Below are 26682 nucleotides of genomic sequence, written 5' to 3' on the forward strand. Positions count from 1 at the left end.
ATAAAGGCACCAGGCCAGGTTTATTGCAAGGAAAGTACAGTCAGGGGCGACCCGTGAGCATAGGCAGACTTGGCGGTCGCCTAGGGTGCCGCTGGCCCGGGGCACCTGATGATGACGTCCCGGGGTGCCCAGGCGCCTGATGATTAAGTCATGGCTGTTGATGGCCATGCAGGTGGGGGTGCCGATTGTGCCTGCCGCCTGGGGTGCCAGCTGCCGCAGCTGGCCTCAGGCCGCTCCTGAGTACAGTAATAGTTGTTAGCGAACATACTTGCCGCTAGCCACTATGCATGTGTACCCATGACAATGGCCTAGCGAAGTCAATCCAATGGACTTCAGCGTTGCCCCCTTGGCTAGACAAAGACAACTCTTTGGGGTTCACTTTTATACACAGGTCCAAACAAGTTATAGCTCACTCCTGACGTATCAGGTTTCCACCTCCTGTTGCTTAGTTGCCACCCCCTCCCTTGTACAAGAGGGCGGAGGGTTGATGACCAGCTATCATGCTGTCAGTTTAGATCTGGTCATGAACCTGGGTTGGTATGCTGGGAAAGAGGTTGGTACCAAGATGTCTCCCAGTAAAGCGCTCTGTTACCATCCCCCTGAAATGTTCTTACAATCTGTACCTGACACCTTCTATTGTTTGATACCCTTAACTTTATGTATACTTAATCTTATCAATTAAGCTTACTTCCTGCTCACAACTTGACTTTGTTTGATCTGAGCAAAGTCTTGACTATTGCGCCTAGGCCTCAGGCCTCATACCAGGCCTGTGATACCTGTCCTTATGTTTCATGTCCTCACCTTACTTCAGGAGGCAGTTTTAAGATACGGTTCCTACTGATAGAAACCAGGGAGTCATGCTTTGCTCCTTGAGAATTCTCTCTCCACCGCCTTCCTGCCCCAAATCTACTTTGACTCCCGTTTCCAGAAAAGGCCTTGTATCTATGGACCTGGCTTGTCTTAACACAGGCATCAGACATACCCCTTGTGTTAATTCTCTGGACTCAGCTATGATATGTTCTGTTGGCTCTGCAGCTAAGAGTTAATCTACTGTAATTGGGATTTCCTCCTCTCTATAGGGTCTTTCAGCACAGAAGTCCTAGAGGCTACATGTCTTAATTGCCTAACTGGTCTCCTCTGTCACAGAGAGAAAATCCATTTTCTTTTCTGCAATGAGTAGCAAGGACATAGTGATAGTCCTACAGATAATTATTTCTCTCTCTGTGTTTATTATATCTAGGAACAAAGGAATGAAGTCCATGCTTGCAGAATGGGACACTCTGTTCTGGGAAGCAAATATCCTGAAAAAGATTTGGGTGTCATGGTGGATAATCGCCTGAACATGGCCTCCTAGTATGACACTGTGATCAAAAGGGCTAATGGGATGCTGGGTTGCATAAACAGGGGAATCTTAAATAGTGGAGAGGCTATTTTACCCCTGTTTCTGGTATGACCATTGCTGGGATGCCATGTTCATTTCTGAGGTCCATAACTCAAGAAGAATGTTGATAAAAAAGAGAGAAAGAGAAGATTAAAGAGTGACTGGATCAGTCTCTAAGTACTTTTACGGGGTTCAAACATTTGATAATGGGCTCTAGTCTGGCAGACAAAGGCATAATAAGATCTAATGGTTAGAAGCTGATATTAAACAAATTCTGACTGAACATAACAGCCATATTGGGTCAGACAAAAGGTCCTCTTGCCCAGTATCCTGTCCTCCAATTGTGGCCGATGCCACCTGTCGCAGGCAGAATGAACAGAACAGGTAATCACTAAGTGATCCAGTCCCTGTTGCTCATTCCCAGCTTCTAGCAAACAGAGGCTAGGGACACCATCCTGCAAATGAGTAAAATGTTAACAATAAGGATAAGTGATCACTAGAACAATTTACTAAGGGTTATGGTGTAATCTTTATTGCTAACAATTTTTAAATCAAAGTGGATTTTTTTTTTTCTAAAAGAGACACTGTAGTTCAAACAGGAATTATTTCAGGGAAATTCTATGGCCTATTTTAGACAGGAAGTCGGACTAGATTGCTGATAGATTGCAAGGCCAGAATATTCCCAGAAACATTCCGTTCACAATACGTTGTCCTTCAGTTACATACTGAGGCCCAGGTTCTCAGCTGGTGTAAACTGACAAAGCTTCTCTGAAGGCAACTAAAATCGATGGAGATACATCCATTTATACCAACCAAAGCTATTACTCTGAACATTCTCAGCATATGACCCTTTTTCTAGTCAAAAATTTTAATACTGCGAATTCATTAAAGAACAGAAAAAATGCCAAATGGTCCATCAGTCTGGAGGTTGCTGGTACAGGAACCCGAGTTAGTCATCTTTCATTCCCTGAGTTTATACTGCACTCTGAATGGTCCAGCAGGGTGACACACCCTTACTAATTCGAGAAGACTCTGTTTAAAAAAACACACACACACAAGTAATAGAAACACATACAGATTAAAGTTATACACATGTATTAAGAGCAGTGTAAAGAGCCCTTAAAGTAGGAATAAATTACACTTGGCAGTACTCTATGGAGTAGTATAAAGGTGTCTTAGTGTAATAATAGCCCTTACTTAGTTTTCATCAGCCACTCTGAGTGACTTACAGAGGAGGGTTGTGGTGTTGTTATATCCATTTGACAGGTAGGGAAACTGAAGCACAGAAAGGGAAGCTACTGTCCCAAGTTACCCAGGAGTAAACTGGGAATAGAACAGGGTCATCCCAGCGTTAGTCCAGGGCACTATATTCACCTTTACACTGTAAGAATCTGTCCCATCGGGGAGAAATCTACTGTTAATGTTCTGAAGAGTAACTTCACTGAGTACACACTGTAAAACCAGCATGATATCTGGACTCTTTATTAGTCAATTGCAATTTGAAGATACTGCACGGTACATTTAAATGTCTGTTTCATTTGGTGAGATTTATGTTCATGAGCCTTTATCAAGCTTGACTTTGTGGGTTAGGTCTATTCTCCAATACCTTTGAAGTATAAGACTAAAACAGTAAGGCTGTGTCTAGACTGGAAAGTTTTTCCGCAAAATCATCTGATTTTGCGGAAAAACTTGCCAGCTGTCTATATTGGCTGCTTGAATTTCCGGAAAAGCACTGATGATCTCATGTAAAATCATCAGTGCTTTTCCGGAAATACTATGCTGCTCCCGTTCGGGCAAAAGTCTTTTTCCGAAAGACTTTTGCGCAAAAGGGCCAGTGTAGACAGCATAGTACTGTTTTCCTCAAAAAAGCCCCGATCGCGGAAAAGCATCCTGCCAATCTAGACGTGCTTTTCCGAAAATGCTTTTAACGGAAAACTTTTCCATTAAAAGCATTTCCGGAAAATCATGCCAGTGTAGACGTAGCCTAAGGGTATGTCTACACAGCATCCTAAACTTGAAATAAGATATGCAATTTGTGCTACCCAAACTGCGTATCTTATTTCGAATCTATTCCAAAATAGCTTATTATGAAATTTGGCATGTTTGTTTCGCAATGCCGCTACGCTGATTATTTTCAGGAATAACAGCATTGACCAAGAGGGTTTTTCTTGTGCAAGAAGGGGCAGTGTAGACAGCTCCTTCTGGTGCAAGAGCCTCTTCTGCAAAAATAGCGGCTCATTAGGTATGCAAATAAGGCTTGACAATATTCCACGCTTAGCCTCATTTGCATATTTCTTGCACAAGAAGCTGCGAGTGTAGACATAGCCTATAAGGACTAGGTTTTATTAATGTGACCCAAAAAAGCTAGCACTTCTTGGGGCCTCGTCACTGAATTGTGGCACAGTTGGTGCACTACTGAGAGCCTGACGTGGTTTGATGTGTGCCACAGCTCCGAGCAATCAGCAATTACATTGGAATGCCACTTTGCTCCAAGTATCCATCAGCATTAGCTGGCCATATCCCTCATTCTCAGACAGAGCCTGAGCAGGCGTCCATGCTCAGAGAAGGCATAGTGGTGTTTACACTGAGTGGAAGGGTGAGGCTATGGAGAAGCTTCACACAGCATGCTGTGAAGGGGGACGTGGGTGGGTCAGGAATGTGGCTAGTTGGTCCAGGCACAAATAAAGCATCTGCATAAAGGACTAGGGACTGGGCCAGCCTGCCTACTGATTCCCCATTGGGGGGGGGACTCTGCTGCAGAAGGGCTGCAGAATTTGGCTTTGTGTTTTGTTTATAATGTTCCCTCCCAAAATGATAAATATTCCAACTGAGGTCTGGCCTACACATTGTGTATCAACATCACTATTTTGGGAAAGGATGTATGGGTTTTTTTTAAACAACATGGTTCTACCAGTATAACCTATCGTTTGGACCCAGTGCTATGAGCATAAAAGTGCCCAATACCAGTAGGCTACGTCTACACTGGCAGCTTCTTGCGCAAGAACTGTTTTGCGGAAGAGTTCTTGTGCAAAAAGTCTTCCACAAGAGCACATCTACACTTGCATGTGCTTTTGCACAAGAGATGTGCTTTTGTATAAGAGCGTCTATGGCAGTGTGGACACTTTCTTGAGCAAGAAAGCTCTGATGGCCATTTTAGCCATAGGGGTTTCTTGCGCAAGAAATTCATGTTGCCTATCTACACTGCGCAAGAACTCTTGTGCAAGAGGGCTTATTCATCGTGGGGAAAGGAATAACTCTTCCGGAAGAAGCCCTGTTTTCCGACGCTGTTCTGTAAATTTACTTGCGCAAGAACGCGTGAGCAGTGTAGACACCCGGCAAGTTTTTGTGCAAGAACAGCTGTTCTTGTGCAAGAAGCTGCCAGTGTAGACATAGCCGTATAGTTTATTCACTTTCTTGTATGGAATAAACTGTATTTGTAAAAGCATTTATTCTCTGGTGTGGTTGTATTGCTTGCACTCCACACCAGCATAGTGAAACTTTTGCATGTAGATAAGCTCTGTGGGTAAAAGATTTAGGCATTTAAAGCAATCCGATCCAGATACTGACATTGTCAAATGTTGTTACATGTTACCTGCTTTGGTAGTGGGTCCAAAAGAGTAAACTGGTATTTATAAAGGAGCATAATAACAAGCATGTGAATCTCCAGTAGAGCAAACCACCTGCAAGAAAAAGGGTCACATTAGTTAAACTATAGTATTATAATTTATACAGAAATTGTATTGTATGTTTAGTTCCTGATATCTCTTAACCATTTAAATCCTGCTTCCAGAAGAGGTTTTTTCAATGTAACTATAGGTGTTTATTTAAAATTATATTGATATAACCTCCCCTTTGGACATGTTTACTGTAGTATTAGGGCTGTTTTTGTCTTAGTTTATATCACTTGGAAAGGGGTTTAAACTAAAAAGGGATTTAAACTAAAAAAAAGCTACCTCTAATATCAGTATGAGCATACTCAGAGTGTTAATCAGATAGACTATAGCTATAAAATTTCCAGTGCAGAAAAGCTCTTAGATTAGTGCATTATTCCTTACTTCAAAAGCAAAGACAATTTTATGGCCACTCCAATGCTGTGAGCTCAAACTGGCACATCCTGTATTTAAAATAACTTTCCACTGATGAAAAGATGCTGGGAGAACAGCAGATCTGGGCTGACTTCTGACTCCTCTTCTGCAGAACCCAACCTCCCAATCTTCTATGCTGCTTTCCCATCCATCAAAAGATTAATTTGCCTTCCTGTGTGTGCAGTCTTTTAATAGACTGAGCTTGGACAGACCCCCGGAAATGGCATGCTACTGATCAGTGGTGCAAAAAGCAAATATATTAACATGCATTTGGAGATAAAGGAGGAATCACCTCCACTAAAGTTGTTTTCCACAGAGTTTAGGAATAAACAAATCCCAGCTGTTCCACTGACCTTCCTGGACACCGGTGCTTCCCTCCTCCAAATGCCAAGTAGCCGTCCAAGAAAGCATTCTTCTCTAAATTTGCCTCTTCCCAACGATCCTGTGGGAATTTTTTTTTTCAAAATAAACTTTGTATAAATAGGCTTAACTTTATTTCTCCAGGCTCAAAATGACCTTGTACTGCTAATCCTTGCATATGAAATTGTATTGTTGCTGGCATTTATTTTCAACTTGTTGTTACTAATTCCAGTTGCCACTCTGATCCGAGACTGTGGGTTTGTAAAAAATTCCTTACTTGTTTAAAAAAAAAAGATTAATTTTGTCAACTTATAAATCCATAATATGCACAAAAATTATGTTGTATTAAGGTTCTGCTGCTGCTGCTCCCTTCACTGCGGTATTTGAGCAAGTGGGGAATTATTCCCACCCAACTAGTACAGTGAGAGTGGAGATGTGCAGCATAGATGTGCTATTTTGAAATAAACTGTTTCAGAATAACTATTCTGGAATAACTTATTATGAAATAAGTGTGCAGTGTAGACATATCCTCAATACTGACACATCCTGGCTGTTTCCCTTTTGCCACATGTACATTTATTCTTCAGTTCCTAAGCAAAACAGAGCATGGATTAAACACAACCTACTCCCCTTGCCTGTTCCTCCCATTTTACAGAGTCAATTGTCTCATTAGCACAGCAATTAGCACCTATCAGTATTCCCTGTAAGCTGAGTGCTTGGGCAGCCAACCCAGGAGAGATTCAAATGCCAGCTGATTAGCAGAGTATCTACAGGCAGCAACAAGTGTTTCTACTGGTGGTGCACACACACATATGCCCTTGGTGCCTATAACAAAAATTATTCTGCACACAGATGGAAAAATTAGAGGGCACATTGCCACCCATGTGTCATTAATTTCTCCAACAGAAATAGTTATTTGCTTCCAGATAAGCCTGTAGCCTCCTCTGTGCTGCAGGAACAGTGTCCAGGTGCTATAGCTGGCACTTTAGCATAGGGTTACTAATAGTTTTACATAGGTCTGCAGAGTGCTCAGATTTGTTTAAAGTTAATTATTGGGAAAACAGAGAAAAATCAAAGCCGGATGCGGGAGGGGTGGTAGCAGGGTCTGACCAATTAATTATGGGGGTACTGCAGTATTTTCTTCATGAACAGGCAATATATATTTATATTTATACTGTAAGTACTTCCAGGGAGCTCTTACCATTTCCTCGATCGTGGTTTGCTGGCCTTTCAGCCATTCACATGGCTCCATCTTTCCAGTCCACAGTAAAGACAGAGTAAAATAAATGTACTGAAAGAAATAACTTACAGGCTTAAATATTTCAGGCTCAGGGAAATATTTTGGATTCCTGTGTAACCAATAGGGCGATGCCATCAGCAAGTCACCAGCCGGAACGATGAAATTCTAAATGAGGAACAAAAATCATCAGCAAAGGACTATATAACTGCCAGTCTAATAGGCTGCCAGAATGTCTTGTCCAATAAAAATTGTGCAAGGGAGGGAAATCCTGGAGTGATGTGCAGATTTTGCCCCCACCGAAGCCAATGGCAAAACTCTCATTGATTTCACTGGCAGAGTGATACATATTCTTGTTACTTTAACTATCCTAAAGTGTGGACTGAAGACACCCTGTAGACAAGGCTCAAGTCCTTCCAAAATGCTTCCGCATATCATTCTGGCACTTCTTCTGTTAAGACTGAGGCATTGTTTACAGGAGACACTCCAATCTTAAGCAACTAAAAGTCAAACGAAACAGTACTGGAAAACAGGCGGATTTTTTAAAGACCTTCTTGACTAAGCCAAAGTGGATAAATAAGACGTTCATCCTCTTCTGAAATGTGCCCCGGGTAGTAAGTTGAGGGTCGGTAACATGGAGTCAGCAGGCCTGAATAAAGGCCCGTAACATAAAAACAGCCACAAGCCTGGAATCTAGCGAGCAAGACTTTGGTTCAGTAACATGGCAGCCAAGAAAGAGGCCCTATTAGTAATTGTGGAAGAACATTGGGAGACACCGGGTACAAAGGATCAAATACAGATTTTGAAGCAGAGGGGAGTAGCGGAACATTTAAATAAGAAACATCTTGGTACCAACCGACTCCCCAAAAACTAATGTACATACCAAGTTAGGTTCAGGACTGGGCCGAAGTTGACAGCATGAAGGATAGTAAGACCCCCCTTCTGCAAGGTGAGAGGTGGTAACTAGGTAACAAAGAGTGGCAATGTGGTACGTAAGAAGTGATGTGACTTGTTTGTACATGTCTATAAAAGGGTACCACAAAGGGTGAGTCTCAACTGACCAGGGGGGGAAGTGGGAGTGCTATGTGCACTTGTATAGGTGGGGGTCATTGCCAATTATTAATGTATGTCATTTGGCAATAGGCCTGCTAAGTGTCAGTACATTTCCAAGGCTTGCAGAATGCACAATGGCTTAGCGTTGAGAGTGTCTGCTAACAACTGTTAATGCATAGCGTTTGGCAATAAAGCTGCTCGATTGGTTTCATACTTGCCTGAATCTGTCATTTCCGGGGGCTCTCATAGGTCTACTGTATTGACCCAAGTGCACAGGGTTTAATGCTTTAGGTAGAGGGAGTACACGCATGTATGCGCACAGCTGAAAGTTTATCATCACCAACGGAGTAGAGGACCTGTCAGGAACCCACCAGGACAGCTCTGAAACCCTGACTGATGACACCCCATATTTTCATCAATAATGGGCAACGTACAGTCATTGTTTTTTAACACTTTTATCAGTACACTAAACTTTTCAGGCAGTTTGCACACTTTTCCACCATACAGACTCTCAGGCCCCTAATGTGCTATGTAAATAATAGATGACTCACCTTGACAATGAAGCTGATACAAGGTAGGATGCATGGAATAGGTTTGAGGATATAATATGAAAAATATAGAATGTTTGTGCTTTTTTAAAATAGAGGCTGAAAATGTGATTACATTCAGCAACTCTATACCCCAAACACTACAAAAGAGTAACCAGCAGCTCCATCCCATTACTCCCCAGCTCATAGAGTTAGGCTGGGGCACATTTAGAAATCACGATGTGGCCTAGTAGAGAGAACAGTGAATTGGCACTCAGAAGACCTGGCTTTTCTTTCTGGCCTGGGAGAAAAGCTCATGCAAATCACTGCAGTTCTTAGCCTTCATTTCCTTACCTAAATAATTATACGAGGGTAGCTTGTTTTTAAAAATATCCAGGAAATTAAAGGCCCCAAGAGTTAATTAATGCACAATTAAGGTTGTCTGGAGGTACATTGTCCTCTTGCAGAATAATGCTTTCAGCAAAACAACCCTCTCAAAAGCAGTGCCCCACCAGACCCTATTAGCACACCCACCTCTACTCTGCCAACCCCACCATTGCCTCCGTTAGAGCACCTCTGAGTTCACCCACAGGAGTTCATTGAACATTGTTGTGGTGTTTTAAATGCTGCTTGTAGTTATTAGAAGTGGGAGCACTGGCTGTTGGGAGTCTGGAAGCACAGAAAACAGGAAGGAGGGGGGGAGAAGATTAGCCAGGGCTGAGTGAAAGGTGAGAGCTACAGACAGGAGTGGCCCGAGGCTGGCTGTGGCAGCTGGCACCCCAGGCGGAAGGCACGATTGGCGCCCCCACCTGCACGGCTGGCAATGGCCGTGACGTCATCATCGGGTACCCGGGTGCCCTGTGACGTCATCATCGGGCACCCCGAGCTGGCAGCGCCCTAGGCGACCACCAACTCTGCCTAGGTTCATGGGCCGCCCCTGGCTACAAAGGGGTGCAGCAACTTGATAAAGAGGTTTCGCTTTTGGTAAATAAAGTCCTCTTGAAGTTTGTTAGTACCTTGACTGCATACTACAGCAACTGTCCTCCCACTTTCCCACCCCATAGATAGTAGAATCACCCTGTCAGGAAAATCCCTTTGCACTGCTGGTGTCTGATCCTAACGAATTGACCACAGAAATTAGGCAGAATGGATCCTTTAAATTACGCATGCAGCCCTTTCCTTTAAATAAAAATAGGAGGAGTGGATCAGACCACTGAGGTTATGTCCATATTGCCCCCGTTTGGTGCAAGAAATATGCAAATGAGGCTATGCGTGGAATATCGCCGAGCCTCATTTGCATAATTAATGAGCACCCGCTTTTTGTTTTTCTTCCGCATTTTTTTTCGGAAAAAAGGCTCTTGAACAAGAGGGGGATTTTGCACAAAAAGGAGCCGTGTAGACATTTCCTTTATGCGCAAAAGCCTCTTGCGCAAAAAGCGGGTGCTCGTTAATTACACAAATGAGGCTCGGCAATATTCCATGCTGAGCCTCATTTGCATATTTCTTGTGCAAAACGGGGTCAGTTTAGACATAGTCCCAGAGTGCAGAGCCCTCACAAATTTCCTCCATCACAACTGCAGCTCTGCCAAGGCTCCTCAGACGACTCTGTGCCCTGCTTTGCCAAGCTGCTGCACGCAGTCCCTCTGCCACACAATACAGCTACAATTGACGCCGTGAACACAGCTGCCACGCACACTCATTGTGTCCAGTCACTGGAGCCAGCTCCTGGGAGGCAGAGTTCAGACTGTGTAGTAGCCTTTCCGTTTTTGTCCTTTACCAGAGTGAGAGGGAATCTTGAGGGTGGGAGAGACAAGACTGAAAATGATTACCGCCCCATTGTCACAGCAGGTGTTACAATGGTAACATTTAATCTCCACTAATCATGAAAAACTCTTCAAGGAGTAAATCTGCCATTTTATTTTAATTAAGAACATATAAATGTTCCTGCATTACTTTTAAAAAACCCAAACAATTAAAAATAGCAATGTTGTATTCAGGTTGGTCCCAGGATATTAGAGAGACAAGGGGGTAGGGGATGGTAATATATTTTATTGGGCCAACTTCTGTTTTGTGAGAGAGACATTTTTTAATGTTTAATTTTAAGCATTCTGCTTCCCTTACAGTGAGCAATTCCTTGGTCCCAAAGCAGTCTAATTGAGTTCAGTGCAGCTGCTTCTGGAACAATCATGGAATCGAAAGGAACTTCTAAAGGTCATCTAGTCCAGTCCCCTGCACTCATGACAGGATTTCTAGACCATCCCTGACAGGTGTTTTGTCTAATCTGCTCTTTTACATCTCCAAGGATGAAGATTCCACAACCATGGTAGGTAATTTAATCCAATGCTTAACTATCCTGACAGGTAGGAAGTTTTTCCTCATGTCCCACTTAAACAACCCATGCTGCAATTTAAGCCTATTGCTTCTTGTCCTATCCTCTGAGGGTAAGAACATTTTTTCTTTCTGCTCCTTGTAACAACCTTTTCTATACTTCAAAATTATGTCCCCTCTCAGTCTTCTCTGACTGATCACAATGGTCCCTTCTGGCCTTGGAATCTGTGAATTTAAGAAAATTAATTCTGTTTGTGATTTTACACATTTTTGGATTGTTTTCCCAATACCCATTTTTATTGGCAGGGCTATTATTGTAACTACCATAGAGTTCTAAAATAATGGGCTAGACAATCTGAATGAACTGGTGGCATCTATTTCTAGAAGGCTTACAAGAAAATGCAAAGCCCATTTAAAATAATACACACCTTAACTTTTAGTGGCTTCATTGCTTTCCTTATGATTGCACCTGGGGCCATTAGCCGCAAGGCTTCTAAAACACACCGCTTAATTGATACAAGCTTCTGAAGGTCATCTTCAACAACTTCAATCCTGGTTTTCTCTGTTGAAACAAGATGGCATGCCACAGACAGAGAATAGTCATATGCCAGCCCCCTTTCAGTTTAGAAAAGTGCAAAACAGAATGGGAGTAATTTGAACCCACTTTGTACTGTGGGGGTGGGAAGAGACATATTTCACCTCTGTGCTGAGGCCATTTTGCATTGGGGTAGATGGCACAAACCAGTAGTAAGGACCCAGTGTGACTATTCCACACACTTGTTTGAGTTCAGTATTACAGGGGTCCTATTAACTTCAATAAGGCTGGCGCTCACAGAAGCCCCTGAGAGTCTACAGGAACAGCACACATGAAAGAAATGTCATTTAGCTGAAGATATTCATGCGTTTACACACATATAAGGGCCAAATCACTGGAGGCTAAATCCAGAAATAGTTGTCCTGACTTTATTCAAGCCCAGATCCTGAGCAGCATTTAGATGCCTCATTCCCATAGAAATCAAGGAAAGTGAAGCACATCTCCGAGAGGTGGGCCTCAAGACCTTATTCAGGCTGAGTAATGGCAGAGCAAACTCTGAATGAGGATTTTGCTAGTTTTGGTTGTATGTTAACTGTGGTTTTATTTTCTGTTCCAATACCACAGCAGTCACTTATTTCTGACTTATTACCTGCTTTGCCATAAACAGAAACTATGTCTTCCATGATGTCCTTGTAAAGAGATGGATTGGAGAGTATAAATGCCAGGGTCCAAAAGGCACCCTAAAAAGACACAAAAATTACCTCTGTGATCTTCAATTCTGGTAAATTAAAACTGTCATTATAATGAGTCAGAGCCTGCTTATTTTATTCACATGAGTAATCCTTATCTAGTGAACAAGGCTTCCAGGTGAATAAGGTTGGCAGGGCTGGTAATGCAATTAAATATAACATGTTTTAAAAGAAAGCAGTATAAGTTACAGGCCTGGTTTTCAGAGTGAAACCTGAGCCCTTTTTATCTTCCCCTGGAATTATGAGAGGCCAGCACCTTTAAAAATTAAGCATTCTGTGTCTACAAATGGGTAAAAGAAGAGAAGCTGGCAGCTAGAACTGTTTTCACAACAAAGCACCATTGGTGCGTCTACACTACACGATTATTTTGAGATAACAAGTGTTATTTTGAAATAACAATGCGAGCATCTACACAGCCATTCTGTTATTTTGAAATAATTTTGAAATAATGGACAGCTTATTCCAAAATCTGTAAACCTCATTCTATGAGGAATAACGCCTATTCAAAAATAGCTGTTTCAAAATAAGGCGTGCGTAGATGCTCTACTGCTGATATTTCAAAATAGTCCCTCACCTGGACCATTCTAAGTTATTCATCCCAAGTGCCGCCTGGGGCTTTAAATCGAGATAGTACATCTACATTAGGGAAGCCTGCCTTGGACTAATTTGGAGGCTTCCCAGCAGTGTGGACATGTTATTTTGAAATAAGCTATTTCAGAATTACTATTCTGGAATAGATTATTTTGAAATCGGCATGCAGTATAGACATACCCCATGTCACTTACCTGATTCATCAAGGATTTGCTAAGATTATAAACCATTGCAGTGAACCAGAGCCTGGTTTCAAATGACTCTAGGGGTCATGGAATATTTCACAGTTTCTCGTGTTTGTGGTATAATATGAACGGAAACACAGCAGATTGCTCTGAGTTTTGGGGGCTGCCCAAATACAGAACTCAAAACGGAAGTTGTGATGCAAAAGCACAGGTGCCAAAACCAAACATGGGGACTAGATTCACCAGTTTGCTCCAGCTCCTGTGGGATGATCCTCTGGAAGGTTTACCATGTTTATGGCTGCTGAGTGGTGCAAAGCAGCCAGAGAGCACTGGTGAATCGGTCCCACAATGTTCCCTTGGAACAGGGAAGCTTAACCCTATGGCCCGGAGGCATGGAGCAAGCCAAGCTTGACTCCTGAAGAGTTACGCTAGACAGAGAAGTGATTCCCCTAAAATCAACAGAAGCTGCAGTGAGTGAGTGAGGCTCCCGCAGAGAAGTCCAGGAAGAGGAATTGAGGCAAGGAATGGCAAAGCAACATCTTTCCATGACCAGGTGCTCAAGGGGCAGCTGACCTTCTTACAACCTAGTAAAATGAAACTGCCAACTTTGGCACAGCTATGTGGCTAGCAAAACTAGGTCCTATTCTGGCTCCCATTGAAATGGATATCATTACAGCTGTCCACTTCAGAGGGAAGTGTTTGTATGCCCTGAAGCCGATTGGGAAACTCGCCTACACTCCAACATATTTATTTCAAATGAAAAAATTACTTGTTATTCCAAAACTACTGATGGGCCTGAACTGAACAGCCTGTATCCCTCCAAAAATCCAGGCTGCTCAGAATCCCAATTCAACTATGAACTTTCCACAGGGTTCCTATCTTTATAAAGCTTCAGGGGGTAGCCGAGTTTGTTGTTTTTTAAGTTTTCTCTGTTACAGACTAATAGACTAGCGGGGCCGGCCCACAACATTTTGGCACCTGAGGTGGGGAGCTCAAATGATGCCCCCATGCCCCCTCGCTTGGGCCAAAACTTTGAAAAGTCTCAATTCTACCTTCTTTCTGTTCTACTCTTATGGCACTCCACCATCTCTGTGCATCTAGTGCAGAGAGAATACATATGCACCAGCAGCAGACACAATTTTTATACACTCTGGGTCCTAGTGGCACCCCCCGCACAGTCTGGCACCTGAGGCAGCTGCCTCAGTTTGCCTCATGGTAAGGCCAGCCCTGTAGACTAGTAGCACCTTAAAGCTAACAAAACATGTAGATGGTTTCATGATGACATCTGAAGAAGTGAGTTGCGCTCATAAAAGCTCATGATACCATCTACATGCTTTGTTAGTCTTTAAGGTGCTACTAGTCTATCTGTTGTTTTTTAAGTTTTATCTTTATAAAGGATAGACTCAAAACCAAGAATCCAACCACCGCTGACCACTGTGCTATCAGAAATGTGTGTCCAATGTTGTATTTAGTGACTGCAGCCAAGAGACATGGGATGGAAATGTTATGAGTTGGGTGAAACCTCATTAAGAATTTAATTAAAGCTTCATGGAGGTTGATGGATGCCATGCATCCTTCAATTAACATAAGTACAAGGTTAAGCTAATCACATGGCCCCATGTAAAACAAAGGGAGTGCATGTGACCCTGCCCAGGAGTTTTAGAATTTGTGGGTGGACGGTGTGGGAGGAGGGGTTGAATTTTGTTTTGGGTAAGGGCATGTATGCGATGGAGTTAGCTTGAAGAAATCCAAGGAGAAGCCTGTAAGCATGGCATGATGCTGGAAGAAACTAGAGAGAGAACTTCTGGTTCTGGTGCTGGCTAACGAGGCCTGAGTTTGAAGCAGCAGCTCCTCATACATTCCTTGCAGATAAGCAATATTGCTTCCAAGAAAATACTTTCCCAAACTCCATCATCCATTTCTACTCCCGCTGGAACATTCCCCAGAACTTTGACCAGTCACTCAGGTCTGAAATGGGTGACAGAAAAACAGCGGCAGATATAGGGCAGGGTGAGCGGGGCAGCTGCCCCAGGCCCCGCGCTTCAGTAGGCTCCACGCCAGCACCAGGGGCGGACTGGCCCAGTGGGATACCAGGAATTTCCCAGTGGCCTGTCCGCCGAAGGGCCAGCTGGTGGCTGCTGGAGGAGGAGGGGGATTGTGACAGGGCGCCGCAGCCCCGCACTTTAAATTTCCTGGAGCTAGCCAGTACGGGCCATGTGGGGCTGAGGGAGCACATGTGCGGTGTGCTGAAATGCCGTGCAACCGCTGAGAGGGGAGACGCCCGTGCGTGGCATGACGTCACGGCCTGGGACTTTAAAACCGTGCAGCCCAGTATTGCACCGCTTGGTTTGGGACATGGTCTGGAGCCTGGGCTGGGGTCGCAGCCAACCTGCAAACTGGAAGGATCGGTGATCATGAAATAATAGAGTTCATGATCTTAAGGAAAGGTAGAAGGGAGACCAGCACAATTGAGGTTATGGATTTCAGGAAGGCAGATTTTGATAAGCTCAGAGAACTTGTAGGTAAGGTCCCATGGGAAGCAAGACTGAAGGGAAAAACAACTGAGGAGAGTTGGAAGTATTTCAAAGGGACGTTGTTAAGGGCCCAAAAGCAAACAATTCCGCTGTGTAGGAAAGATAGAAAATATGGCAAAAGACCAGCTTGGCTTAACAAGGAGATCTTGCATAATCTCAAAATAAAAAAGGAGTCATATAAAAAATGGAAACTAGGACAAATAACAAAGGATGAATATAGGCAAGCAACACGGGAATGCAGGGGCAAGATTAGAAAGGCAAAGGCACAAAATGAGATCAAACTAGCTACAGGCATAAAGGGAAACAAGAAGACCTTTTATAAATACATTAAAAGCAAGAGGAAGACCAAGGACAGGGTAGGCCCACTGCTTAGTGAGGAGGGAGAAGCAGTAACAGGAAACTTGGAAATGGCAGAGATGCTCAATGACTTCTTTGTTTCGGTCTTCACCGAGAAGTCTGGAGGTGTGCCTAACGTAGTGAATACAAGCAGAGAGAGGGTAAGTTTAGAAGATAAGATACACAAAGAACAAGTTAAAAATCACTTAGGAAAGTTAGATGTCAGCAAGTCACCAGGTCCTGATGAAATGCATCCCAGGATACTCAAGGAGCTGATAGAGGAGGTATCTGAGCCTTTAGGTATGATCTTTGAAAAATCATGGCAGACAGGGGAGATTCCAGAAGACTGGAAAAGGGCAACTATTGTGCCCATCTATAAAAAGGGGAATAAGAACAACCCAGGAAACTACAGACCGGTCAGTTTAACGTCTGTCCCAGGGAAGATAATGGAGCAGGTAATTAAGGAAATCATATGCAAACACTTGGAAGGTAATAAAGTGATAGGGAATAGCCAGCATGGGTTTGTGAAGAACAAGTCATGCCAAACTAATCTGATAGCTTTCTTTGATAGGATAACGAGCCTTGTGGATAAGGGAGAAGCGGTGGATGTCATATACCTAGACTTTAGTAAGGCATTTGATACGGTCTCGCATGATATTCTTATTGATAAACTAGGCAAATATAACTTAGATAGGGCCACGATAAGGTGGGTGCATAATTGGCTGGATAACCGTAGTCAGAGAGTTGTTGTTAACGGTTCTAAATCCTGCTGGAAAGGGATAACAAGTGGAGTTCCGCAAGGGTCTGTTTTGGGACCCGTACTGTTCAATATCTTCATCAATGATGTAGATATTGGGATAGAGAGTACGCTTATTAAGTTTGCAGATGATACCAAACTGGGTGGGGTTGTAACTTCTTTGGAGGATAGGGACATAATTCAAAATGACCTTAGCAAGTTAGAGAAATGGTCAGAGGTAAACAGGATGAGGTTTAATAAAGAGAAATGCAAAGTGCTCCACTTAGGAAGGAACAATCAGTTCCATACATACAAGATGGGAAGCGACTGTCTAGGAAGGAGCATGGCGGAAAGGGATCTAGGGGTCATAGTGGACCACAAGTTGAATATGAGTCAACAGTGTGATGCTGTTGCAAAAAAAGCAAATATGATTCTAGGTTGTATCAACAGGTGTGTTGTAAGCAAAAATCGTGAAGTCATTCTGCCGCTCTACTCTGCACTAGTTAGGCCTCAGCTGGAGTACTGTGTCCAGTTCTGGGCGCCACATTTCAAGAAAGATGTGGAGAAATTGAAAAGGGTACAGAGAAGAGCGACAAGAATGATTAAAGGTTTAGAGAACATGACCTATGAAGCCAGGCTTCATGAACTGGGCTTGTTTAGTTTGGAAAAAAGAAGATTAAGGGGGGACATGATAGCGGTTTTCAAATATCTAAAAGGGTGTCACAAGGAGGAAGGAGAAAATTTGTTCCTCTTGGTTTCTGAGGACAGGACAAGGAGTAATGGGCTTAAAGTGCAGCAAGGGAGGTTTAGATTGGACATTAGGAAAAAATTCCTAACTGTCAGGGTGGTCAAATATTGGAATAAATTGCCAAGGGAGGTGGTGGAATCTCCCTCTCTGGAGATATTTAAGAACAGGTTAGATAGACATCTGTCAGGGATGGTGTAGACGGAGCTTGGTCCTGCCTTGAGGGTGGGGGGCTGGACTCGATGACCTCTCGAGGTCCCTTCCAGTCCTATGATTCTATGATTCTATGATTCTAAGGTGGATGGCAGAGGAAGGGGCTTGTGCTGAGGGGAGGGGGGCAGGTCAGGAGAAGAAAGGGGAAGGCACCAAGGGACAGCATGGAGGAGAGACAAATGCCAGGAGGCCAAGTGGAGACAATGAGGAAAAGGGCAGGAAGGGAGGTGTCAGTGGGAGGGGGGACAGGGTGATGCTGAAAGAGGAGGGGGTAAGGGCATTGGGGACTAAAGGGGGGAGGGGAAGGTGCTGGGAGAAAGCTTGAAAGGAGGGGTGGGCATGAGGAAGGTGGGGATGGACCAAGTCATGTGTGAGGACACAGGGGCATGAGCGGAATGGGGGCAGCGGTGAGGGGGTGGGCATCAGGTAAAAAGAGGGCAAAGGGCACAGGGGCAGTGAGGGAAGGGGGAGGCATCAGGAAGGTGCAGGGGTAAGGGAAGGTGCAAGTGCCAGGGGATTCTGGGGGTGAAGCAGAAGGACAGACACCTGCAGGGGAGGTTTGTAGAGGGAGGTGTTAGGAGAGGGGATGAGGAGGAGTAGCTCACATGATCAGAGTGGGGCTACTGGAGGAGTGGGCACAGGGGGGACGCCTTTTTTCTATTTTTTTCTCTAAAGGGAACCCCCACGTAATTATGCTGCCCTGGGCCCTGCAAAACTCTCATCCGCCCCTGCAGAAAAATAATGCCTGTTTTCAGTGAGGCTTTCTACAACATCCAATGTACAGTGCGAGAGCCTGAGCATTTGCTGAAATATCTTCCATGTGCTGCTACCACCTGAGTCCAGTGAGGAGGCCACGTTGGGCACTCTTTATACAAGCCATTCGGATGGCCTGCAGCATGTTGCCCTGCTGTGTGAGGAACTCCATGAGATGCAGAATGGGATTTTCAAGGTCATCACCTGAGGAGGCACCTCTGACCTGGTGGAAAAGCTCTGTGATGCCAGCAGTATCTTCCCTTCCCTGGTAGCAGCACTAACAATTCATTATGCTGCTCCTCAGCAGTGCCAGCACCATCAAAGGGGTATTTAAATAGAGGAGGTGACATAGTATGTGTGGATGGAGGAGAATGCCAAGAACATTAGCAAAAAGTCAGGTCTTGCCTTCACAGCACAAAGATGTTCTGTTGCAACTGTGTCTGGCTGGGGATCAGAGATCTCCTGGGAGATTTCCCTGTTGCTTTGTGAGCTAATTGGACCCTGCTCTACCAAAGGAAGTTGGAGAAGTCCTAAGAGTTTCCTGTCCACAAGCTGCCTGCCAGCCTTTGCTATTTTGTACATGTTACTGACTGTTGAATGTGGAAGAAATAAATGGGGAGGGGAGAATAAGACCTTTCCTTATTAGTATTGAATTTGAATTCCTTTCTGTCAAATATTGATGCTGTCTGCACTAGAAGATTAGGTCAGCATAACTATGTTGCTCACGGGTGTGAAAAACTCTGAGTGGTGTAGTTAAGACAACTTAAGTTGCATCCTTATAGGTACTGTATGCATTGAAACACTACAGTGGTGCAGCTGCAGTAGTGCTGCTGTAGCATTTTCAGTGTAGACAAGCTTCAGTGTAGACATAACAAGCTTATTTACTCTTTTAATAAATCTGCCAGATATAACTCTTATATTTTCCCTGTCTTTTTCTAACAAATCAGAAATACAAGAAAGCATTTCTCAGCCAGTGTACTTACCGCAACAGCGTTAACTTGGGCAGCCCAGAACAAAAGCAGCAAATAACCAGCAGCTCCATTTCCATGCAAATTGTCCAGGACATGTTGCATTAGTGTCTTGCATAAAGAGGATGGATACATACATTAGATGTTGACTTAAGGAATGGTTTGCTAACATACTCTGCCTACAGGATTAGCACATTAATTTATTGATTAAAAAAGTCCTGTTACTTAACAGTCCTGGGTATTAGGATACAGCCCTTTCCCCCTCCCTCCTGTTCAGCTTGAACTTTGAACAAATCGTGGAAGCTGGAATTGTGGGGCAAGTATAATTTAATTCATGTAACTGAAACTGACCACAGCTGACTTTTCTCCAATAGAGATACCAGAGAATTCCATCCTTTTAAGTTTTCACGCTCTTGGGTCTTACAAAAATGTCTTAGCTTGAGCATTCTAAAATGGAGGCACCCAAAATCAATAGTCATTTTTTAAAATGACTAGCCCACAACTATACCAATGCTAACCTGGCATTTTATTAAAAAATGTCCTTTGGTAGATTTACCTTAGAGTCACTTTCTGAAGTTTTGTGTTTCTTTATGTCTGTTGCAATCCTTTCAAATGCTTTAAGTAACCACGTTTTGGATTTAGACCAGTTCCTGTGAGAGGGAAAGATAATAACTGGAAATGTATTTTAAATGCACCTTAGGAGACAATTTATGAAGCATAAAACTCACCTTAAAAAAAATTCTGGCATCTGGGATCCCAATTCAAATCCTTCATCATATATCTGAAAATGCCTTTCAAACTCATCAATTGTGCTCTTGTCAGTTGGATAGAAGCTTTTCCCAAACAGAGTTTTTGTTATTGTTGGATACATGACATGCCTGTGAAAAAAGAAGGGTAAAAGCAATCAAACATTTTATAGACAAGAATGTAATCTCTCTGGTTAGCATACGAGTATTTAAGCATGGTTCTGGTGGGGAAACTGACTGTTTAAAATAGAAATAGAGATGTAGCTGTGTTAGTCTGGACTTGCTGAAACAAAAAACAGGACTATACAGCACTTGAAAGACTAACAAGATGGTTTATTAGGTGATGAGCTTTCGTGGGCCTGAGGAAGTGGGTCTGAGGAAGTGGGTCTGGCCTACGAAAGCTCATCACCTAATAAACCATCTTGTTAGTCTTTCAAGTGCTGCATAGTCCTGTCTTTTATTTAAAATAGAACCATCTCATTCAGCAGATCAGATGCTTACCTATAAAAGAATCAGAACTGCTAACTTAAAAGAAATTAACAACTTTTTACTCATGTAAGCCCTGCAGAAACAACACTGTCATGGGAAGATGAATTAGATTCCATTATGGCTCACAAAGCACTCCGGGTGAAATTTGCTCCAGAGGGCTAGCACAAAGATCCTTGGATCATTCAGTTCCCATGAAACCCCCCAAATCAATGTTCAATGTGTATTAAATGTATATTTTTGTGTAGATACTCAATGTGGGCATGAATTTCACCCACCATAAATAAATACTTAGGTGTTTAATAAACATACTGGATATCTGTGTAATAGAACTAGATTGTAAATCCACAAACCTTACTAGGAGATTGAGGTCCTCTGATCCTTCTTTGCCCAAGTGCTCCATATGCTCATGGAATTCTTTACACAGAGTCTCAGAGAACTGATGCATGTTAGAGGAACTCAGTTGTTGTGTTAGCAATTTGAAGAGACTAATGCGATTCTGATTAAAGCTTTCTTTGGAGATTGAAACTTAAATAGAAAATATACATCATTTTTGAAATCCAACAATTCCCACCCACTAAAGCTGAATTTTACTGATGGGAAGGGAAATTTTTATTATAGATCTGTCAGCCTAATCTTCATGCCAGGAAAGATACTAGAAGACATGATTAAAGAATCAATCTGTAAGCACCTACAGGGCAACAGGCTGATAAGTATCAGTCAACATGGATTGCCAAGAACCAACCAGACCAGATCAACCTAATTTCCTTCTTTCACAGGGTTACTAGTGTACTGGGTGGAGGGAAGCTGATGTCATATATCTTGATGTTAGCACAGCAAATATGGGAAATGTGATCTAAAGAAAACTGCTGCAAGGTGAATGCACAACTGGCTGAAAAGTCATACTCAAAGCATAATTGTCAATGATTTACTGTTAAACTGGGAGGATGTTCCTAGTGAGATCCTAGAGAGGTTTGTCTTGTCTGGCACTATACAAGTCTCAGAGGAGTAGCCATGTTAGCCTGTAACTTAAAAAACCCAGCAAGTAGTCATATAGCACCTTATGGTGTGTCTAGACTACAATGTTTTGTCGACAAAAGTGGACTTTTGTCGACAAAACTATACCTGCGTCCACACTGCCTTTCAGATATGTCGACGTATGTAAACCTCATTCTCCGAGGAATAACGCCTTTTGTCGACAGAGTTCTGTCGATTGAAGGCATTATTGCATCTACACTGTCCTTTGCGTCCACACTGTTATATCAACAAAGTGGCTTGCTTTGTTGACAGAACTGGATGTAGTCTAGATGCTCTTTGTCGACAGAAGCTTTGTCGACAGTATCTGTCGACAAAACTTCTGTCGACAAAACCCTGTAGTCTAGACGTACCCTTAGAGACTAACAAATATATAGTATTATGAGCTTTGGTGGGCAAAACCTGCTTCCTCAGATGAGAGTGGAGAAAAAAAAGGGGAGCATCCCAATTTACAACAGAAAAAGAAGGGGGGGTCACCTGTCAATTGTAGTGCCTGTACTAATGAGGCTAATTGAGTGGGATGGAAGTGTCCCATACTTAGCTTTTGATGTCATTTGGGTGTTGCATATAATGGTCCATGCAGTTCATAACTTTGTTCAGGCCATGAGAGAAAAACTTCCTAGCTGTCAGGGTGGTGAAACACTGGAATAAGTTGCCTAGGGAGGCTGTGGAATCCCCATCTCTGGAGATATGTAAGAGCAGGTTAGATAGAATCATAGAATATTAGGACTGGATGGGACCTCGAGAGGTCATCAAGTCCAGTCCCCTGCCCCCATGATAGACATCTATCAGGGATGATCTAGATGGTGCTTGGTCCTGTTGTGAGGACAGGGGACTGGACTCGATGACTTCTCGAGATCCCTTCCAGTTCTAGTGTTCTATGATTCTGTGATTCTATAGTGTCAAATTTGAAGGCCAGCATACAAGTATAAAGGCCAGAATACAAGAAGACAATGTATACATATATACAATGACTACACAAGTCATTCATGAAAACATTGAATGGAATGGAGGTATGCTTATAAACAGGGCTTGACAAACGGTGGTGAAAGCCACTCGCCAGGCCTACTCTGTTCATGCGCAAGAGCAGAATTGTGCATGAGCGCGCCGCCAATAAACAGGGCGTGCGGCTGAATGTATATAGTTTGTCTATAGTTTGTCGAGCCCTGCTTATAAATGTTGTGGATGACACAAAGCTGGGAGGGTCTGCTAGCACTTTGAAAGACACATTGAGAATTCCAAATGCCCTTGATAAATTGGAGAAATGCTCTGAAATCAAAACGATGAAATTCAGTAAGAAGGAAAGGGCACAGCACTACATGCAGAAAGGAAAAATTAAATGCACAAATACATAACGAGGCTAGATAATAGCACTGCAGAAAAGGGTCTGGTGGTTCTAATTACCACAAATTAAATATGAGCCAACAGTGTGATGCAGTTGTAAAAAAAAAAAAGCTAATATTCTGGGGTGTATCAACAGAATTGTCATATGAAACACACACAAATTAATTGTCCTGCTCTACTACTCTCTGGTGAGTCCTTAGCTGGAGTATTGGACCCAGATTTGAGTGCCATACTTTAAGAAAAATATGGGCAAATTAGAAAGTGTAGAAACCCTGACCTACAAGAAAAGATTAAATAACAGGAGTATGTTCTGTTTGGAGAAAACAAGATTAAGGGGGGACCTGATAAGGCTTCAGGTATGTTAAGAGCTGTTTTAAAGAGAAAAGTGATCAATTATTCTCCATGTCCACTGATGCTAGGATCAAGTGGGGAACCTGCTCTGCGCCCCCAGAAGAGGCGAGGTTACAAGTGAAAGGAGCAGAGCTGGGGTTAATGAGTCCTTTGTGCCTCCCAGAGAGCGCCCCACCTTCAGTGTTGCCTGGAGTGCACTGTGCAGCGCTCTGGCAGTGATTTAAAGGGCCCTGGGCACTGGTGGCTGCTGTTGCCACAGTAGCAGATGGCATAGGTCTAGTTGGTCTTCTTGGCCGAGTTGTAGGGAGTGCTCAAAAGGTTACAATCACTCCCTCTAGAGGACTGAAACAAAGCTCGTTGGCAAACTGTCCCCTCTGGTTTTCAACATCTAACAGCAAGGTTATGTCTACACTGCAATAAAAGACCCACGCCATGGCTGCAGCAGGCTACAGGTCCACCGACTCGGGCTTGTAGGCCCATAAAATAGCAGTGCCGATGTTTGGCCTCAGGCTGGAGCCCAGGCTCTGAGACACTGCCAAGGAGGAAGGTCTCAGAATCCTGCAATCTGAGCCCTGTGAACCCCACCCAGCTGATGGGAGCTTTGAAACTCAGGGCTGCCAATTTGTTATTGCAGTGTAGATGTCCCCTGCGGAACCTGAATTGAGATTTTGGGCACTACTAAAACAATGCATCAGAAGCCAAATGGAGATATGCCAGTTTACACCAGCTGAGCATCTAGCCCCATATTTTGATGTACTGGAATCTTCTCCTTAAGTTTGTGACTTGACCTTGGATCCAAATAAGCTTCTTAATCTGGATGTGTGACCAGATTTGAGGTCTGCGTTAGAGAATATCCTGTACCTGTGCGTTTGACGGCTTGCTGCATTGCCTCGTCCAAATCTACTTCTTTAGACCTCAGAAAGGCAAGGACATCCTCTGTCTCAGACACAAAAGTGAATCGATTTCCTAGGATGTACATGGTGAATACAGGTCCGTACTATAACAAACAATAACAAAAAATACCCTGACAAATATAGCTGTATTCTTAGTGAGTTGAACAGAGGAGCAAGATATTTCCCATAACTTTACCAATTAATCACACGTTAAAACACACTTTAAATTGACACTGCCAAAATGAAAAATTATGAGTCTGATTCTGCACTCTGCTATTACAGTTTTACATAATAGATCATGGTGTTAAAACATTATGGGGCCAGGTATTTTAGAAGTTGACTTTGTTTTTGTAATTTTGGTCATTTAGATGCCTATATAGCAGACTATATCCACAAATAACTGAGTGCAAAATATCAGAGGAATAGCCGTGTTAGTCTGGATCTGCAAAAGTGACAAGGAGTCCTGTAGCACCTTATAGACTAACAGATGTATTGGAGCATAAGCTTTCGTGGGCAAAGACCCACTTCATCACATGCATCTGACAAAGTGGGTCTTTGCCCACAAAAGCTTATGCTCCAATACATCTGTTAATCTATAAGGTGTTACAGGACTCCTTGTCGCTGAATGCAAAATAATGTCCACAAAACCATGATAGTATTAACTTTGTTGAACGGAACATTTTGTGGGGGAACATTTTCAATGGATTTGTACTAATGTAAAAGTGATTTAATGAAATGGACAGTAAATAAAACTAATCTTTACTTATTGTATTGCTAGTGATGGGACTTTAAATCAGCTCAAAATGCTTTGGGTTTAACCTTTTACATTTCCATGGATAATGCAAGAAGTCCTGTAAGTTTCACTATCTGGTTCTCATGTACGAGCACAATGCAGTTGTGTGTTAATTTCCAGCACTGAGCAATATGAATTGACTCACATTTATGCAGAGAACTTTTCATGGAGACATCCTTTTGTTGAACTATCATTTTCTTTTCTTTATGTATTATATGTTATGCAGAAAGAGCTCAGTTTTTAAAACGTCCTCCTACACTGTGGGCACAATGATGAACTGGCATTCACATACAGGTGCAAAGTTATAGGCATAATTAAACAGAACCTGCAAATGTACTAATTTGGAAGCCTACTTAACTGACTGCATCCATAAATCAGATAATTGAGTATCTAAATGGTTCCAGTTGTGAAAACAATTTACTTGCACTCAGAATTTTGGTCAATGACTTTTGAGACTTGGATTGAGGACTAACTTTTCAAAATGTTTAAAAGGCCTGAATAGCTCAAATTATGTATTACCAGAATGATGAGGAAACATTTTCAGCCTGATCTTAATTAGACTTGTTTTTATGAATTTTATTTTGCTTGCAGAAGTATTTTGATGCAATTTGGTATTTAGACCTTTAAATAACCTAAATTGCAAAAAACAAAGTTGATTTCTAAAAATTTGACCCTAGAATGTTTTAACAACATCACATGTTTTTATTCTATTTATATAGTACAGTGAGGTATGACACTAATACTAATACACATTTGATCTGCTTCCAGGATAAAAAAAATATGTACTTGGACTCTCTGAGACTGCAAAATAGGAGCCAATTGTATGCATCAAATCCATTCACATAAACTTCTGAATTTAACAATTTTCATTCACTGCAAACCTGGGCAGGATTTCATCTGACCCATAAGAACTTTCTCCATTAATAAATTACTTATTCACACACAGTTTTGTCTACAAGTGTATTACCTTGATTCTGGCTTGTTCTACAAATTCCAGAGGAGCTCTCCCAAACTGAAACGCAGCTCCAAACCAAGGGATCCAACCACTGATACAAGGTGGGGACTTTGAGTTTCTTGGCTGAAACAAAAAATACATGATAATGATAAGTCCAAGGACTAAAGACAAGATGGCAGTAATATCTATGTCCATTTCCTCCTTAACAGCAATGACAGATGTAGAGAAATGTTGCTGTTGATTCCACAGTGGCTTCTGCTGCTGCTTCTGAGGCTCCCTTATTGATGTAGTGTAGTATTTATATTGCACACATGGGTGTGCATTGTACTGTGCACAGCGTAAATGAGCTGAATATATCTGAACTGAAGAACTATTTTGTATTTAAGAATTGGGTGTGGCTGTTGCTTGACATGCGTGATGGAGTGGTTGGGTCTGTTGATGGACCATTCATTGTGGAACTAGCTCACACCTCACACTTCCACTTACCATATGAGGAGAGATTAATAAGACTGGAACAAGGGGAGATGAGTAAAGTAAATGGGGATGAGATTGAAGTCTATAACATCATAACTAGTTAGGGCTTGACTGCCGTAATCGATCTTCCAGGCTTCAAATTAGTGGGTGTAATGAAAACACGCTAATTCAAACTGAGAGGGCGCGCCCATCCATACCAGCAGTCTTGCTCCTGTGAGGAGTAAAGGAAGTCGAAGGGAGACTCCTGCTGTGTGGATGGCGCCAAAATGCGATTTAAGATACTTCGACT

General features: G+C 42.7%; 1 protein-coding gene across 1 annotated transcript; it reads right to left on the minus strand.

Annotated features, from left to right (window-relative positions):
- Positions 1 to 26256, minus strand: LOC102458362 (24-hydroxycholesterol 7-alpha-hydroxylase-like). Its single transcript, XM_006120677.4, has 12 exons — positions 25932 to 26256; positions 24140 to 24275; positions 20902 to 21076; positions 20045 to 20194; positions 19873 to 19966; positions 19332 to 19427; positions 12156 to 12246; positions 11400 to 11533; positions 7136 to 7231; positions 5820 to 5908; positions 4974 to 5061; positions 1 to 2413 (listed from the first exon to the last, which is right to left on the minus strand). Exons 1-12 carry the CDS (start codon positions 26112 to 26114, stop codon positions 2342 to 2344), a joined length of 1404 nt encoding a protein of 467 aa, XP_006120739.3. The 5' UTR covers positions 26115 to 26256; the 3' UTR covers positions 1 to 2341.
- Between the last annotated feature and the right edge of the window lie 426 nt (positions 26257 to 26682).

The sequence above is a fragment of the Pelodiscus sinensis genome, chromosome 3, assembly GCF_052426305.1.
Source record: "Pelodiscus sinensis isolate ZL-2025 chromosome 3, ASM5242630v1, whole genome shotgun sequence".
In the NCBI taxonomy this organism is placed as follows: Eukaryota; Metazoa; Chordata; order Testudines; family Trionychidae; genus Pelodiscus; species Pelodiscus sinensis.